Genomic DNA, 21062 nt, shown 5'->3' on the forward strand with positions numbered 1-21062 from the left:
ACAAACTAGGACGTTCTTTAATTAATATTTTTCTCATCTGTATGATTTTATACATATATAGATAATAGATACATAACATACAAGCAGGTACATTCAACGGAATGGGTTATGTATGCACGTAAACTAAATTTAGTACGCAGAACCACATTATATATTTACGACCTGCCAACCTATAGAATATAGTCATCAACATCATAAACGAGGAATTCTATTGTCTGAACGTCTGAAGGAACGATTTAATGGTTTCCTTTTCGACACTCCTTGCTCTAATTCCATATTTACTCACATTTATCTATGTTTAGATTTTTTTAATTTATACTCTAGCCTGTAATCCGTAGACTGTTATAAAAAATAACAGTCTACAGAATCTCAGTCAAAAAATAAATAAATAACTACCTTAATACGAAATATTAGTTCAACTTATACCCGTCCTTTAATTTCCAATACCGTAATTATTCATTGTAATAATATTAATAATGTTTTATTTTATATAAGAATCTCCATGATCATATTTTATATAATGTTGACATTAAAAATTCCTATAAATAAATATACATTTTTACATCTAATATCCATTCTGTTGTTATAAAAATATATCAATATATTTATTTGTTTTCTAACTTTGCCAAAAATCAAAATCAGTCGTCAACTGTGATTTTATGATAGAATAAAAAGTACTTATCGTGTACATAATACTTCTCTATACTTATGTTTATTGTAAATACTTTTTATCCCATTCAGTACATGCATAGCGTGGTCTTGGCGATGAAATCGACAGTTAATTAACTGTAAGAAAAATTCTTATATGCTGGTAATTGAAACAAAAAGCATAAAAAAAGCAAATTATATTAATAACCTTATGTGCATAAAACAAAAAAAAAATATCTATACAGCAGTATAGATTAAGGATAATACCGATATTGATAAAAACAATTATTTAATGTGCGTATGAAAATTTCAGGCTAGTTTCATAATTATCATTGTATTTATTCATAAATGTTTTTATGTCTGATGCTCGACAAAGATATGTGTCACGTACAAACGTTTTATTTAATATTTTTATTTAAGATTTAAAGAAGAAACATTATTTTGTGTTTGATAACATTTTTTTAATTATTATTTATTTAACTTAATGTTTCGAATACTTTACAAGGGCCGTGATGAATCAAGAGAGGATGTCTATCGGAAAACCAACGATCGATTGAGTATGCGTCTCTTGAGTGTTGTCATGAGGAAATCAAAGATTTGACATGACAAGGGATAGCCCTAGAGCAACCCAATGGGAATTCATGGCTGTCAAAGGAAATAAACTTCAATGAGAAAAGAATTGAAAGAGTCTACGGTATACGGTCCTGTGCCGTTATTCTATATTTAAAATTTTATTAAACTTTTGTATCATAATTGACGAACTTACGTGTTTTTCGAGCTCAAATTAGTTTTTTATACCATGTTGTATAAATATATATAATAAATAATAAACCAGTTGACAGTTGATGGGTAAATTATGGAACTATATATATAGGGTCGTGGTAGTGATAGTCTTTCATAATAATTTTATATTCCATAATATATTTAAATTACCCCTTAAAGAACTTTCGCATACTCTATACTTTATTCAGATAAAAACATAAAGTGACTGTGGAGAAACGGTAACAAATAACGTGTGACATTAATATATCACTATTATCAATCATATCAATAGCATATGTACTTTGAACAAATGTGTATTGCATGGGTAGCTCTATACCACTCGTGTTTCTGCTACCAAGCAACTTGGTTTCATGATTGTATTGATGTAAAATTGCATAGAATAGAGACTTATCTCATTCCATCAGTTGAGTCGTCAGTTTATTTTCTATTCCAAGAATGCATGGAATAAATTATAATACTAAATTGATTTCCTTAGAAAAATTACGTTCAGAGCTCTGTTTTGTCTGAAATTTTAGCTCATTATAACATATTACATTATGTTCTGTCATATCACAGTCAAGACAGTCCTGTCGTGGTCGCAATGTGGAGCAATCTAAACATGTCAAAACACTGGACAAAAATCAGATTGTAGGGACTATTTACCAACAATTGTGTCGCATTAAGTCCCGATTGTGTATTTAAAATAAGTTTGAATAGACATATAATATATATATATATATATATATATATATATATATATATATTATATGTATATATATACATATAATATACTCATATAAAATATTCATAATATACTTAATATAAAAGCAAACATTTTATTATAGTAATATTATTAAACTGAAGTTTTACAGGAATGGAATGAATTGTTATACGTTGAATGTAATTACAAGGCGAGCGAGTAGATTTTTATTGAACTCGACCTTAACGTCAACTAGTTCGCTAAAAGCTTTCAAAAAGTGACATTTACATAATATTATTTTGAAGTCACACCACCTATAATGGGCACTTTATACTCGTAGGTAGGCGTCTTTTGTCATGCAATTTTCATTTCGATAACATCTTCTTTAGTGGATTTATTATACAGGCATACAAATTTAATTTTTACGTATTATTTCAATACGGATTACCTAATTACACGCTAAGGTTATTGCAATACAAAGGAATGAATAGAAATTTAAAAGCATTAGATTGAAAATAACCCCAGACTTTTTATCATCATACTTATCTTCGGTAAATAGATTGTTATAACAGGCAAATTGTATTGTGTTATTCTTTTAAAATAGACGTATTGATGAAAAGGTTTATTTCTCTGGTTGAAGCGCTTCGCGCCTAATTTTATACAAGGGATTATCCCCCTATTCCACACGCTACAAATCGTATGCCCGCCACGTTTTGGATGCTATTACGCGATCAAATTACGTACGTATACGTCGTAAATATAATGTTATGTACTCGAGTGCAAAATTTTATACATACGTATAGATACGTAATAATGGAATAACTTATTAAGTTATCATAGTTGCCGTAATCGTGATGTTAATACTTCTGTCGTAATGTATACTCGTATAATGTTCCTATCCTCTTATATTACTTTTAATAGCACGATTTTTCACTCAGTCTACTTAATACGTAAAAGATTTTTGTTACCTACTCATTGTTAATCTTATACAACTGAACTAAATTAATTGAAATTTAGTACACAGATACACCAAGCACTAGATTATACAACACTTTTTACTCGTCTTTTTTTATTCTATTTTACAAAGGCAAGGAAAGGGTTGTGCCTAGTTATTAATATACTTAAACTTCAAGCAACTTAAAAAAGAATCTGAATTCATTTCTATTTTTCGTTATTCACAAGATATCTTTACCAATTCTGAATCGATTTCCATCATGCTTGTGGTGTCAAATAATAAGTAATAATTAATAAATAATTATGGTGTTTACTTCCATATCCATATCATTTATAACAGTACAAACCTGTATTTGTTAATAAATGTTTATTATTATTATATTATTCTTATATTATTATTTTTTTCGACACAGTATAATTCGTTGAGATTTTAAATATTTAATATCCTTGATTAGAAAACCTTAAGGACTAAATCGTTAAACATACTTATTGACATTATTACTGTGTTTACCGACAGGAACACCTTCATTATGCACAAAGGCCTTTGACGTGGCTTACGGACGATAGCTATACATGCCCTCTGAAACACGAAGTAAGTGACAAACATTCTTAAATTTCCATGGTTTTAAAAAAAAATAGTTTAGACTGTATTAAACTTGATAGTGAAAGTTGATTACTTTCGCCACTTTGTTAATCCAATTATGACTTCTGTTGTTATTACATTAGTTTCTTCTTATAAAAGAATAATCAGCTTACCATTTGTACTATGCCTAAGCGACTTAGAATATGATCTTATTTCAAGTTGTTTATAGTGTGCCACGTTCACCTAAACGCTTGTTACGATATCCTGAGAATGAAAAGGAGTACTGATAAATCATATTTTATTTCACTCTATTACTACACGCACGGTTTCCGAATATTGATTATGAAACGATAATTATCAAACGCAACAAATGTGGATACACAACATGTATATTTAATGAATTGTTTGTTGTCTACACGAAGTGAAGCATTCGTACAAAATGATCTGCCCAAGCCGATAGTAACACTCAGAATGGCGCAATTAATAGTTGGGGCCCAGTTTTATTAACAAACTTTTACCCGATTGTTTCGGAACACTAATTAGAGCGATTTAGTGAGTGCTTCGGGGCTGGCGCGATCCGGTTATCGCTACAGCTGATTTTGGAAAATAGTTTTACAATTTAATTTTAAATTATATTAAATATCCTTTAAGTTGAAACAAAATCGTTAGAAAATGTATATTTAAAAAGTATGAAAATAGATACTACCTTTTAAATAATTAGATTTTACCAATATTCTGTCCTGCCAAATCGGCCGTTTTAGCCTTAGAACGAAAATAAAAAAACATCAAAAAATGACTATTTAGTTTATTTATTTAGTTTTTCAAGGCACTTTCTTCCACGCACAACCATTCTTTGGAATCAATTTCCAGCAGGATTATTTCCGAACCGATACGACAACATAGCCTTCAAGAAAATAATATATTCCTTTTTAAAAGGCCGGCAGCACACCTGCAATGCTGTGGGTGTGGGTGTTGTGGGTGATCATGGGCGGCGGTAGTCACTTACCATCAGGTGAGCCGCATGCTCGTTTGCCCCCTGTGTTGTAAAAAAAAAACTATTTTCTATTTTACAATTACAATTACGGATTTATAGTTTTATGAATAAAAAACAATGTTCTGTTGTATTTTCTAAAAATAAATAATTCTCTTATTAATTTGATTAAAGTGTGTACGAGAACTATCTGAAGTGCTTTAAATTTTCTCACATTCGATGTTTTCATTAGAAAATTTAATACAAGCGTTTTATTACCACCACAGGCGTGTAATTAACTACATTAATTTCATATTTGCTAAATGGTTGGCAAACACAAACAGTACACAATTTCGCTTTTCACAGGCAAATTAGATATTAAATAGAGACGTGGGACGTGTATGTTTTTGCCTTACCATTTTCTAAGTTTTTATTTATAAAAATGTATTATTTAATGTCAATACGAGTATAAAATAAAATAGATATATACTATCTATACACCTATAGTATATAATTGTAATTGTATCCTCAATAGAAATTTACTACAGAAAATGCATACCTATTTGATTTATGTGAGACTTATTTGACGTGGTGTGCAATTTGGTATGAAGTATTTCAGAGAAAGCCAATAACCATTCCATGTCACGTTCTGTCTAAAAATCTGTGACAAGTCTGCCACTTTTTTTGACATAAAAATTTGTCTTCTTTCAAATTATCCATTATAAAAAAAAATTGAATTACCTCGCTTATTTGTTAACTAAACAGCGAATATAAAAAAACAACACCATAAAAAAATGTTATATTAAATATTAAGAAAATGATAAAGTTATAATAATTTTCCATGCTCACCTCATGAATTCATTAAAATGGTAGTAGCTAGTTATCATCTTCCTTTTATACTTTATATATTTATTTAGTTATATATTATCCTACTTTATATTTATGTATATATATTATATTCATAATTTTATGTTATTACAATTTTTACGTTACACTTATCAAGTGTACATTATTTATTATGTGCAGGTATGAGCATACATTAATTGTTATTATCTTTATCTATCTTAATAATGAAATACCACGTTCATAATTAACTATTTACCACAAAAATGGAAAGATAGAAAATGCTATTAGCATTAAGTATGCCTTTAATATACAATTGCTACGGCCCAATAAAATTATTTAAATAAATATTTAATGAAAAGATAAAAGAAACTGGTTGATGTATTGAATATATGATGACATATTAAATGAAGCCATATGTTTAGGTTTTGATTACATCTTCTCTTCTTCTTCATTCTACTCAGGTTCTTGAACTACAAAACTAAAATTTGGCAGGTAAATTCCTTTTGGGGTTTAGACATCCGCTAAGAATAGGTTTTGTACGGGAACAGGAGATACGGATACTAAACGAGCTGCGGAAAACAATAGTGAAACTTGGCACACAGGAATTATCATGTAGAGCCAAACTAATATATAATGATTTGTTACATTAATTTATATGTTAGACTCCAGGCTATAAAACTTGTATGTATACCATAATATCTTCATAGACATTTTATACCAAAAGATAACTCTTGGTATATTTTCAGCATAAAATAAGATGAATAAATGAAAGTATACAACTTTTTTATGTCTTAGTATTATGTAATATGCTTCTTACCTTTTTGTGATTATATATATATATATATATATATATATATATATATATATATATATATATATATATATATGTGTGTGTAAGAAGTATGTTCTTTCGATTTTTTAATGAACGGATGAATCGATAACCATTTTATTTATAATTTTTTTTTAATATAACTACAAATTATTAGGCATTTTTAATAACAACTGAGTGGCTCCAGTAATAACGCTTGTTCGATCGCTCGTTTTTATAGCAAGGACACCCGTGCTCCAGATACGCCGTGCCACATGTAATTTCATATCGTGATATGTCATGGTACGTACTGCGTAAAATGCATCACGACGAAAATTGTTCTCGTAATTCTTTCTTTATATCCAATAAACGGTTTATCTATATTTCTATAATACCACATCGTACTGATAATATCTTTACCTTCTTTAGTAGTCTCTGCGTACAATAAATATTCTATTCGATATTCATTAATTACCTAATAGATTGAAATTACAACACGAATCTAATTATTATTTAATTAATATACAGTAACAAAGTATAATTTAATCAATGATGCCATATGTATGCTATATTCGTACATAACATACTATTATATTTTTTTATTACTGCTACTATTCCAGCCGTTTACTGTCCACTACTGAATATAAGCCTTTCCCATTAGGGGAGTTTTGTCAGTAGTTGCCACGCTTTGCAGGCGGCTTGGCAACCGAAGTTAGGCTTTTAGAGATGTTTAAATAGGGACGCTGCTGCCCATCCCTCGCCCTCCCTTAGTCGTCGCTTACGACACCCACGGAAAAGGATAGAGAGCGGCCCATTCAATGCCGGGGCACACACGGCGATTATGACACACTATTATATTATACTTAAATTATTATTAATAATTATATTTAAGTACTCGTGTACATAATATCAAAAATTATAATTCAATTCAATATCGTCGCTATCAAATATATTAACTAATAACTATAAATAAATATATGTAAAAAGGTAACAAATTATTATAAAATATTACTGACGCATGTGCTACCTGTTCATGTATGTAACATATCGAGTTTATATATCGTACGTAGTTCACAAAAGAGTACGATACGGCCCAAGTGTAACTGAAGCACTACGCAATTCAGACGTTATCTCGCCTTACAATGTCGTAAAACAGTGCAACGCCTTTCTGAGCCAACTTATTGTGTTTCGCTTCTTGCCAAACGTATGCTCTTAACTTATTTGAAAGTGCCTCCACCTTTCGGAAGATTTTACTTTAGTTAAATGAAATGCTCTATACATTTTTGTAACAGAATAAAAGGATAGTATTTCTCGCTATGGGAAAGTAAAAGACATAATACTTAAGAAACTAAACACATGAGATCTTCAGTGAGATATATAAAAGGAGCATAAGTCTTTTGGTAAAATGAGGGTCTTACAACTTTATTGCACAGTAAAATGTAAACGGCGCAGTGCTAAATGTACGTGCACACAAAAATATTATTGTAACGTTTCAATTGGATGTTGTTTTAAAACAAAAGACAATAGTATGGAGCGTACCTCCATAGGTATAGCGTTAAACGCGAAACTCTTGTGAAAATCGACGTACACCCTTTTCTTTATCCGTTTGCTTCTCATTTTAATTCAATTTACTGGATGAGGGAGAAAAAGTAATCTCCAGGGTTGGGTCGGGACACGCTACAGAGAGATTGGAAGTCATCGGCACAGTATTGGGACGAACTCATATACTTTTATGGAGGCGAAAGTTTTTTATTCGCGGCAGAAGAAAAAAGATTCGCGATCCATGGAACCCTCTCACATGTGAGCCGCATACAAGAATGACTATGAATGCTAGCTTCAGAAATGAAAACATTAACAGTCCCTTCATTTCGACCCAATGAAAACAGTCCGTTGGGTCAGTGAATAAGTATCTTAATACGATCTTTTCATCTTCATTCATATAAAAAAGAAAGCGAGAAATATCTATTTGAACGTATTGTATTGGTAATAATATTTTTAATATTATATATAATATTAAGTATCATACTTTTACAATATTTTCTTTCAGTAATGTTAACAGCTTAAACATTTACGTACTCGTATATATATAGAGCATTTATATTATTCATTTACATATATTAACACACATTCTAAACTTTAATAGGAGTACAATTAACAATAAATCTAGAAACAGATTATATTTACATTTCTCTATATCTTTGAATAAAACAAATCTATTCAAGTAGATACCAATTAGACAGTTGCCATAATTTTAATTGTCATTAAAGTTTTTTGTTTCAATAAAAGTCTGCTCTCCCTGATTCGCAATTTCGTTTACGCTCCATACCTACTAGCTTTTTACTAGCCTGACCCAATTATTCTGCACACGCGCTCGAAGTCACATTCTCATCACTAAATCGTTTTTGTGTTGGCCTAAAAATACGTATAGTCCGAATTGCGTTATATAAAGCAAAAAAAAACCTGTTCCAATAATTATTAACTTTATTATACCACTTTCTATACCAATCAATTATATTAATTGATTAGGATACAAAGTGTTGTCTCTTACTTCATTTTAAATTTTATGTAGAATATAATTGATATAAAAAACATTTTTTCATGTGATGAGTACTAACTACATCCAGCGATTTTGTTTCCGTGAATATGTAATAAGTATGCTATGTACATGCCTTATGTGTGTGTGTGTGTGTGTGTGTGTGTATGCCTTATGTGTAAGCTTATGGTAAAGGGATGGGCAGCAGCGTCCCCCTTAAAACATTACCGAATGCTAGACTGCGGTTGCCAACCCACCTGCTAAGCGTAGCATGTACTGTCAAAACCCCCTATGGTGGAACTATGTTCAGCAGTAAACAGCTAACAGATACAACAACATAATGTGTCCAAAATACTGTTATCCCAATTAACAGAAACATACAAAGAATACTATCACGTCACTAGTAAAATATTACCCATGGTGATAAAAATTAAGAGAATAAATTAATTACGTTTTATTTGGCCTCTTGATATATGCTTAAATAAATATTGCTTCACTTTCTACAATACCTTAATGGTAACATAAAAATAATGACACCCTGACCTTTATCACGGCCAAGGGTTCCTTTTAAAAATGGGTGGGTAAATATTCTGAGTATGGACGATTAAAGAATGTGACCCGTATAAGTCGTTCCGTTGAGCGCTAAGTTATTTCTTTGGGTCCTTTCCGCATTTTCTTATATTTCCGTCTCCGCAGAAAATTTATTTGGGCTGGAAAAGTGTGAGTAATACCAAAACGGACCCGAATATGCGACACGCGGCACCTAATATATCACAGAGGCAAAACTTTAATCTTACCCCTTACAAGTTCGGGAACACTACCTAAACGAAACAGAATAGTGTGCACCTACCAAGTTGGTAATAATAATCTATTCTATTTGTTTCATTTAAAATAAACTTAATAATATTACAAATGTAAAAATTTATAGAGATGTTTGTATGTTTATTACTCAAACACTCTTAAACGGTTGGACGGATTTGAATAAAATTTTGAACACAGATGGGTCTATCCTAACTTTACACATAACATATTTTGTATACTGATTCACATGGACAAAACCACAAATAACGGTTACATTAACATATTTGTTTATTTACACTTTATTGCATCATTTAAAAAAATAATAAATACAGTAAACATTAATGAGAAGTGATACAAAAGGGTATAGAGGGTATTGAGAATTTAATGCACTTTTTTATAAACCCGATTATTCAAATCCTACTGGCAATGTCTTGTCGCGTTACAAAAAGCAATAAAAAGGTACCTTTGATGTTTACTGGTTTGTGTTTGTGAACATCAAAGATACCTCATGAAAATAAAACATTAAACCATAAGAATCTTCATTATATTATAAAGAAATTTACCATAATGATCAGTAATCGAGTATCCGACTTTCCTAATAGGTACTGTATTAGATAATATGAATAGTTTCTCTGTACAACATAACAGTAATGGAAAATAGACCTGCATGATCATCCTCCGTTACTTTAGAGATTTTCAAAATTTAAGCTCTTGCTATCGAAATAAAAATAGCAACAACCTAAAAAGCGATTAATGAAAACATACATTTAGTGTATTGCACTGTACCGATATGAGGTACGTGAATAATACAGTAAAAGGATATTAGAGCAAAAAATGAGGAGATACAATACATGAAGGATGTCATAGCTAAATAGAAATAAAGAAACAAATTTTAATATAGTTACATAGAGACCACTGTACTCGAATATCAAAAAAGATATACGTTGGACCTTGGATCATATAATTAACACCAAAATCTAAATATTTAAAAATTCCATCCCATCTCCAAATAGATCAACGGATTTTAATAAAGTTTTGTAAAGATGCATTGTTTGCTACATCTTCTTTCAAACTGAATAGTAACAGAAAGTTGGTAGGATAGTTTTTGTCCTGTCTTTTTGCAAAATTTGCGCTGGTAGTTAGTAGGAGATACAACAACGTTTAATAGATCAAATAATTAGTTTCACATGGCAGATGAACAAACAGAAAGCCAAAAAGACTTAAAAAATATAGGAAAGTGCATACTCTTATATTATACATCTTATACTCGTTTTCAAAACAAACGACAGGAACAGAAAATTAAAAATATTAGACAACGAATATATCAATAGGATTCACAGCATTAGAGCAGATTCAAAACTTTATACTTTTCTTAAATATCTAAAGATAATTAAAAAGTAGTACAAAATATACAAGCTCGAGATTTATTAACAATTATGTATTAATCTAGTAAACCAGTAGGTACTTTAAAACTTTCTTTCGTAGCTAATTTTAAATATACTTATATGAAAGTGAATAAACTGTATACTGAATTTACGAACTCGATTTACAGCTTTACGAATATATATTTATGGCCCTATTCATAACACGCAATGTCTACTATCAATATGTCGATTTGCATATGTATGTGATACAAAAATCTTAGCGATAACTTGTTTATCGATAAAAAGGTAATATTTTTGTGCTTTTCTCCATGCGTGACCAACCTTATGTGGCTACAAAAATTATACCGAAATCAAATAAAAATCTATACTTTTATATACAGTTTATTTTATTTGTATGAGTATGCATTGTGTGAATGTGAGATCCAAAAAGTATATATTTATAAAAATTAATTTTATGGCACGACTTTATATAATATATCGATATTTAACATTGTTACTTACTTCACTTTCAAATGTCTGAAGATAACCGATTTTTATAAAATATTTATAATTACTGTACTTATAACTATATCTATAGTGTAGATGAACCCATTTCTATGCCACGATTTATAGATAATAATGACTAAAATTTTCAATTAGACAACTAAAGAAATATAATAATAATGCAGATAATAATTACATACTATTACATATTATTACATAACATAAGCACGAACGTAAACTAAAAAACAATTGGGTAGATATTAAATAGGTACCAACACACCACTCTCCTCATCGATCTAGAACATTCAACATCATCATCATCATTTCAGCCATTATCTTTCCACTGCTTGAAATAAGCCTCCCACATAGACTGTACGAATTTATTCTATATAATGATTATAAATTACTTTTCTATTAAGTGCACTAAAACCTACGAAAAAAAGTCTTAAAGTACTGGTTTACTAGATTAATACAGAGATTTGTTTATCATTGTTTACAAATCTCATTCTGTATTTTTTGTTATTTAACTCAAGTATAAAGCTTGGTGTCTCTTCTAAGTCCTCTATTGATACATTCTTATTTAATAATTACTGGGTAGTGCATAAATAACATCTAGAACATTAATGAAAGTAAAATAATAACAAAAAATTTTGTTTAATTTTGACTAAACTAATATTAAGTATATTACAGAAAGAATTTTGAATGTTAGTTCAGAATTGTCGAAGAAATAACATAACATGCATATAAAAATACAGGCAAATTAATAATCCCTTCCTTTTTAAAAGCTAAGCTACGTCCTAAAAAAACAATGCAAGATAAATATAAAAGGCAACAATGATAGTTAGTTCATGTGAAAAGAATATAGACTGAAATGTAAACGTGTGTAAGATGCAAGTATAGGAGAAAGTCAAACCTGACCTATCTAGATCAGATAAGTTGTATGTTGCCTGAGGGGTAAAGTCGAGAGTCGCCCGAACCAACGTGCATGCTGGTTACAAGTTGTAAAAGTAGATGAAGCAAGAGATCTGATAGATTCCTTAAGTACTCAATTTTCTGTCTACATTGATACCTTACCTAGACACATTATATCTAACTAATTTAAGAATATAGTTCGACACCATAGTCCTATGCCGGTATTATAAGAAGCAACTTAGACAGATCTAACTAACTACGGTAGAGCTCGCCCATACGATTATTATTGTTCATATAAAAAAATTATTAAAAAGTTTATCAATTGTGTTTCAGAATCAACCTATGGGAAACCATCACACGAGATATAGTATGACCACGAGATTTGAAAGTCCAGCTTTGATTAATGTATTCTGAGCTATACTATGAGGAGGAAGACTCGACCCGATATCCAGAGAGACCCATAAAAATGGCTGTCCGCTCACCGCCCACCACATGGTACACGGTTAATTACCAAAAGAGGCTACCTTATTAGGCAATGTATTATACTGCAATTGGTCATACATAAGCCACAATAAATTAAAGACACAGTATATTGCTAGTGTCAAATTATAATTTGTATATATAAAAAGAAAATCGTTTAGACACATTAACTACCCCTAAAACTAATTAAATTTCTCGTAACATCGTGTTTCATGTAATAACACCATAATGACGATAAGCTGTGAAACTTTCTATACAACTAAATGTTTTATTAGGAAAGAAGAAAAATACACCAATTTAGCAAATAGCACCTTTACGAAGTTAAATTACTTTCACCTTTACATCGACTGTGTACGAAGAAAAACTTTTATATTATTAGTTTCACTACTGATTTGAATATTGATAATTAGACAAACGTTGTCTTCTATCTACTCATTTTCTAATAACGACTACATTTTCCTCAAACAATCTTCAAATATCTGAATGTTTGACAAACCTCTCAAACCCGCATAATCAATAAGATTCAACTCACAATCATTGAGTTTGAATGAAATCATTCAACCACAAATTCAAATAATAACTATAACAAAAAAATAAGATCAAGGAAAATCAACGGAATATTATTACTATTTGCTTTTATTTGTATTATTTAACCATTCCCTGACAGACTTTTATGGGACTATTTCAGTTTACACAAACAAATTTTACAGGCACAAAAATAATAATATTGATAGTACCAACTTTGATATTAAGTATCATGGAGTCCATGATACTTAATATCAAAGTTCACTCTGATCTCTGATCTATCTCCGTCTTTATTTCGCAGGTTACCACTTTATTTAAAAGTAAAGTTTGTTTTAAGAGACCGAGCGCCAAACAATCTTTGTGCAGACCACTCTTTAACAGCTGCAGTTGAGATAAACTCGAACACAATGGAACTCTTAAATGGATACAATATCTATAAAATATAGCATAGGTATCTATAATATTTAAGTACAACTCATTCTACTCCCCTGCCAATATTATAAATGTGAAAGTTTGTCTTTACAAAATGAACTTTACAATATTTGAAATTCAGATATTTGTTACTCAATCACACTTAAACAGTTAAATGGATTTGCTTGAAATTTGATTACATGGAATACGTTTCGCCCTACTTCATGCGAACAAAGATGTAGAATGCTATAGCAGGATTAGAAGACATAGCTAGTACTTTAATATTGACAGCAAAGATGATAAAATAGTCAATCCAATTTATGCTTTAACAAGATTAGCTTGTGTTAGAGCATGCATCACCTGTTATGCATGCATGTTAGTGGTCAGGAGCGGCAATGCATGAGTATATTCAGTATTAGCCATGCTATTATCTCTATATAATGATTATAAATAACCCACTAATAATTTCTTTATTAATTTATTTTCATAGCAACTAGATACGGAAATACCCAACCAGGTCGACCTCCTCGCGGTTCTCCCTGGAAACTATCGTGGTTAATTCCTGATGAATTCATCATGATAGGCTAACTGGCCTGTTTTCATTCTCATTTATCACCCTTCACTGGTGCACCGCCAGCGTATCCATTAGCGCAGGCGGAGTTACCATACCATTTGCACCCATAAAAAAAACTAGATACGGAAAGTTACCTATATCAAATAGAGTAAGCGCTTAATAACTAATTAAAAAGTTATAACTAATTTTATGCTTATTTATACAACTTTTAAATATACTTCTATACTTAACTCTTATATGGAAAATTATGTACCTAATGAAAATACCCATATTTGTTTCTACAAATATCTTATTACATATTAACTTATTTAAATCACGCTTTGCTGCACATAGCTATTAAGTAATCACGTATAGTATTTATACTTGTTTATTAACATCTATTCACGTTATCTAAAAACATACAACCATCAGACTAGAATTTCAGACAGATTATTATCATTACATAAATATAAATAAAATACATTCTACTAATAATAATTATACTTTTACCAATTAAAATAGGTAATCTCTCTTAAATTGTTGATATTTTTTTATTTTCTTCGTGCGTAAAACAACGCAAATACTGAATATGTTCCTCTCAGTACCTGTAATATAAAGATTTTATTATTAAAGAAAATAAGTATAATAATAAATAATACTAGATATTTTATTTTATACCTATGGCAATTTGTTTCATCAAAAAAACGCTAACTGTGTATACAAAATATGTAAACAATTAATATTCCATGTATAAAATTCCTATGTGATGAACAATATTAATAGTAATGCTGAGAAAAAAGGATAAAAATAGATAAGATTAATAACAAAAACATAATTGGTTAAAATAAAAAAGAAATATGAAATCAAGATTTTTATCCCTGACAGGCGTCAGGGACCCTACACCGTAGAAACAGTGCGTTCTAAATTAAACAGTCCTTTTGTGCCCGTGATATCGTTTATACGATTAGAAATACAAAAGGACTGTTAAAAGTTGTTTGAGGATAACCCAATTAACTGATATGTTCTTTTAATTTGAAATGTAATTAAATTTAAATGTCTTATCCTCACTCTTTTTTTATAGTTGGAGGTGCATTTTTTTTTTTTTTGATGGGTGAAAATGGTTTGGTAACCCCGCCTGCGCTAACGGGATACGCAGGCGGAGCACCAGTGAAGGGTGATCGATGAGAATGAAAACAGGCCAGTTAGCCCATCATGATGAATTCATCAGAATTTAACCATGATAGTTACCAGGGAGAACCGAGTTGGAGGTGCATTTGTTTAGGCATCCCGTCCTCGCTATTAGATACTGGTGGCGGAATGCCTGCTGTATTGGAGACACTGATTATATAAATTGGGGATAGAATGCAAATTATGATACCAGAGGGAGACTTTGTACAAAAGTCGATTGCTTGGGTACCCCTGTCACATTCGTGTTTCAACCGTGAAGCAGTTGTGTTTACATGGCTGTGTTTCGGTTCGAAGGGTGGGATATGGCGTGAATTTACTGGGTACAGAGGAATAACACCTGAGTCCTCAGAAATGGCAACGCATGGGGGGTATTATGGGCGAAACAGTATACTCTGTTATATCCATGGTACTCCTCACGTCTATAAGCGACGGTTACTACTTTCCATCGGGTGGACCGTCAGCTTGTTTGCCATTCTAAGTTGTATAAAAAAAATTAGGAGACATAAAGTAAGATTGACGGCCTAAGACTGCTACTGAAATAATAAAGTAGTCGGACTCGATTGGGCAACCTTAATCATCTTCTGGTCGCCCATTCGACGATCGACCGTTCTTCGGCCGTCAAGTGCGCGGCATGGGCATCTATAATAGGTTAAAGTTGCGCAACATACAATTTGTTGAAGAAGGTGAAAGTTGCAGACTGCAATAAACGGAGAGAATGGTCGATTACCGGGTACGCGGTCACCCCAAACCGTGACACGGCCGTCACGAGAATATAACTAAAGGATTAAACTTAGTAAATCTCTGGAATCTTATTGCTAACAATATACTCTGTCAGGTCAACTTTCTCGCAACCCCATTGGAAACAAACGTGGTTGATTCCTGATGAATTCATCACTAAGAACTGACTGACCTGACTTCATCCTCACCTATCAATTCTGACTAGTATCCTGTCAACGTGTACTGATAACGCAAATAGGATTAACATTATATTTTCAGCTCCTAAACAAAAACACCTTCTTAGAGTACGCCCTTTATTTGTTTATATTCAGAAATCTTACTCTAAAAATTCTGATTGTAATAGAGCTTTCTAAAATATCTTACTATAATAAAAAAATATTTAGTATGTATGTATACAAAGTCTTAATTCACGCTTCATGAAAACCTTGTCAAGTGTCTACGAATATATGCTTTACGTGGAAGGTCACATATAACTTTTTGTCCAGGAAATTTCTTCTGTTGTATTAATTTGATTACTCATATAACATAAAGTAAGAATTTCTACTTGTAAATAATATTTATTACAAAATTTTCTTGTATATATTTTAATTCCATTAACAAACAATCACCAGCATCACCATAATTTGTCATCATATTATATTTACCTGTAAAAACGTAGCATATGTAAGCTCAATCATTTTAAATGCCTTCATGACAGGTGGATGCTGTGTCTGCATACACGCACGCAGCACTATCTGACGTAAGTTGCGCTGTCGTGACGGTAGTACCGGACTAAGGTACCAACCGCAGTAGAATATCGCATTTGATAATAATGACGCCTGAAATATATGTAATAAAATTACTAACAGTCTGAAGTTTCACTAGGTCACAAATATATACATTATTTAATTATAATATATAATATATATATATATATGATGAGCTTTACAAATTTATCAATGCACTCATCAGAAACAAAAAAAAGAACATTATAATAATATATATTAGAAAAATAATAATAAAAAAAATATTCGTTAAAACATACTTCATAATCGTGGTTAACAGCAGATTGAATAAGTTGAATGTAGGTTATATTTTCTTTAGTTTATATTTATATGAAACTCTGAAAAAACCTGAGCAAATAATGGCTATAATCTTATCTTACTATTTAATTCCACAAAATAGATCTGTTTTTTATACTACGAAAATCTCAAACAAACATACAGCCCGTCTGATAGTAAACGGTTACTGTAGCCTATTGATGCCTGCAACACTAGAAATGTCACATAGAATAGCATTGTTTACTATAACGATACAAGGGCTAATTCAAATGGGGAATTAGCCCTCGATATCTACGAAGAAAGAATAGTCTGATACAGACTTTAAAGAGTGGGGATGACAAATTTTATCATAAATAATAATATGAATATAAGTTCACATACATATTCAGACGTATTATATTATTATCTCTTATCTATCTATATAGATCACAATGACAAAGTTATAATAAGGTATAACTGTATAATATACACAATTAGTACTACATATAATCGAACTGGTCCCATGTTTTTTTTTTATATATTTACTATATTATTTACTTACCTGGTATGTTATTTCCCCAGCATTACATAAAAATAGTCCCAGTAAAAAGAAAAGAGCCGCAACAAAAAATATAACTTTCATACTGGCAACAAATGTGATTTCATCTGAAAGCTAAAGTAAAAATAATTTTAAACGGTTTTTTATAGTTTCAATTAAATTTATTAAAAAAAAAATCTTACTGCAATTTGTAGCAAAAGAGATACAGCAGAACCTGAGCTTAGCAGTAGTTGTAAAGATATAACCATTCCAAACGCTGTATGGATGTCTTTGCCTAACCTGTAAAAAAATATGTAAATATTTTATTACGAATATTACGTTGGCGTACCAAGTACTGATTAAATGAACCGCTTCACATGACAGCCTTCTGAGACGGGTCGCTCATCAGGATACAGAAATAAAGATAGTATTACTTTTTCTGTGATTATAAAAACCATAGCTTTTAAATATACACATATCTGAATTTATAATATCAATCGAAATACGCATGTCATTATAATTTTAATATTCCACGTCACAAACCTCATTTTTTAAAATATTTTTGATATCTAATTTATAACTAAAAAGAAATTAAATTTTAACTTTTATTCTTTTCATTGATCACCGTATGTGCCCCAGCATAGAATGGGCAACTCCTTCCTTTCCCGTGGGTGCCGTAAGAGGTGACTAAAGGAGGGCGATGGATGGACAGCAGCGTCCTTCTTAAAACATCTTTAAAAGCCTAACTGCTGTTGTCAACCCGCCTGAAAACCATGGCAGCTACTGGCAAAACTCCTCTTATAGGGAAGACTTATGTCCAACAGTGGACAGTTAACGGCTGAAATAATAATAATAAAATAAAATACCTTTGATTCTAATATAATAGTTACACTTACATTAAAAGCTGATTATGCATTACAATCCCTTCTACTAATCCATTAGTTAACTTCTCCGTTGCTTGCTGCAAATTTCCAGTAATACTAGTTTTATCAAATTCTTCTCGCAATTTCTCGAAATAGTGTCTCAATGTAATGAATTTATATTTCAACATAATCAAATTAGTCATAGTGTAAGAATCCACAGATACTATCATCGACATCATCATCACATACAGTACTAATGTAGCAAATATTCTAAACACAGTTGCCATTAATGAATTATCTTCATGCGTCGGGTAGTAGGTAACAACTGTAACAAAATGTGAACCTGCCACATAAAATAAATGTTTATGTAAAGATTATTATAAATAGATTAATAATAATAATTATGAATAAAAAAGCGGGTATTAAATTAACTGTCTACTATCAACATTTACGTGGTCTCTAATGCATGAAACAAGTGACGACATTTTTTTGTAATCCGAATCAGAATTTATACAATTTAGCGGCTGGGATTTGATCTCGAAATCTCTATTGCTTGCATTGTCAAGCGTTTCATCGACTATCCTGTTACAACGTAGATATATTGTTAAACAAATATTTGAAACCTAGAGATCTCAAATAGTCTTTGTTGATCTCTGTATCATTTAATTCTAGTTCAATCAGTAGTCAAGTTGCAATTCCAAATTATTCATATATTTTAAAAATAAAAGTAAATTTGTTGGTCGGTTATCAGTTTTGGTTTACATGTATTGTTTGGGTTTTGCTTCCATAATAGTCAATCAATATTTTGTTAACACAGAAGAAGTGGCGAGTAAACATTAGAATTTAATAAATATACTGGGTAACGTCACAGTCAATTAAACGCTTGACATTGCTTAATAGATACATTTTATCTATTTATAAACTTAAAACATTAACTAAATTCACAAACCTTCAGACAATCTTCTGAAACCTTCGAAAACATAACAAACACACGCCCCGTAAACAACAATGAAGTACGCCAATATATTTATCTTCAGAATCTTATACATACGCTCCATTAAATTCGATTCCTCATATTTCTCACAACTTTCAATCATATTCTTGTTTATATTTCTAATTAAATTTTTGTTCATGATTACCGATATTATTTTTGTTACCACAATAGAGTGACTAACTGCAAACGTTACAGCATCGCCCATCTCGTCTTCTGGATACTCACCAAACAGTACAGCAAGAATCTCTAATAAAGTTGTAATAACATAAATTGATATTAATATGAAGGTATACAGCCTATAGAACCATCTTCTGTCATCCCCTACTACTTCACCTTCTACGAACCAAAAATTTCCAGAACCGATTAAATATATTTTTTTGCAATAACTTTGTATAATATCGTTATTTTTACCCATAATCGTTCCCTGTTACGAAGTTTCAAATTAATAACTTTATCTGAAAAGAGAATATAAGCACCTAATTTAATTATCGTGTGCAAATAATTTTAAATAATATAATTTTTTGTGTAGGTATAGCTCATTATAATTTTCTACGTAAACATATATTATGTGAGTTAATAAATATACCTGCTTTCATGTATATTTATTTACTTTATTATTGATATATATTTAAACAAAATTAAAGTTTACCTGTAATGCTCCAGAAAACAGACCTAGTTAAACTGAAGACGCGCTACAAAATAAGTGATTGCCAACTTTTGGAATTAGAAATAAACTAATCATGTAATTTTCTCATTATAGTACTTCTTACAAAGTATTCGATTGTAACAAGTATATAATAAGCTCGTTTGTTTAATTTGTCATAAATATTTTATTTACTTGAAATTTTTTTGCGTTCCGTCTGTGTTAATATTACATACTATTTTAGATTTACCTTTTAATAAAATTTGAATACCATAATACAAAAATACAATATATACCTAACAAACAACGAATCCAAATAAAAAAAAATCAAATCAAATATTTCGGTTCTATATATAAACTAAGCAAATTCACCAGAAAGCACCGAATCTGATGACCTAACTTGTGCATCAAACTTCATTAATTTATATAGTATTTCTATAATTAACTATATCCTACTATATCTCAATAATTTACTTCCAAATAACAATATAACTACGTCACTTAGATGAGTATTTATCATTCAAATGCTTGCTAATACTATAAATGTTTCGTTTTTTTAGTTACCTTCAAAAGGTTATAAAATAAACTAAACATATTTTAACGGCTCAACTGATCGCCTTGAAATTTGACATACGAATAGTATTTATTGCGAAGAAGGGCATAAACTACTTTTTATCCTAGGTAATTAATATTACAAGAATATAACCCCGAACACGCGCACGAAG

At 30.5% G+C, this 21062-nt stretch overlaps 1 protein-coding gene across 1 annotated transcript; it reads right to left on the reverse strand.

Moving 5' to 3' along the window:
- Positions 1 to 13540: 13540 nt before the first annotated feature.
- Positions 13541 to 20143, reverse strand: LOC113513273 (uncharacterized). The gene is made up of 6 exons (XM_052896286.1): positions 19650 to 20143; positions 18734 to 19043; positions 18041 to 18137; positions 17862 to 17972; positions 16925 to 17098; positions 13541 to 14959 (listed from the first exon to the last, which is right to left on the reverse strand). The coding sequence occupies exons 1-6, from the start codon at positions 20107 to 20109 to the stop codon at positions 14906 to 14908; spliced, it is 1206 nt and encodes a 401-aa protein (XP_052752246.1). The 5' UTR covers positions 20110 to 20143; the 3' UTR covers positions 13541 to 14905.
- Positions 20144 to 21062: the final 919 nt, after the last annotated feature.

This window comes from Galleria mellonella, unplaced genomic scaffold (genome assembly GCF_026898425.1).
Source record: "Galleria mellonella isolate WM207_F2 unplaced genomic scaffold, CSIRO_AGI_GalMel_v1 utg32, whole genome shotgun sequence".
NCBI lineage: Eukaryota > Metazoa > Arthropoda > Insecta > Lepidoptera > Pyralidae > Galleria > Galleria mellonella.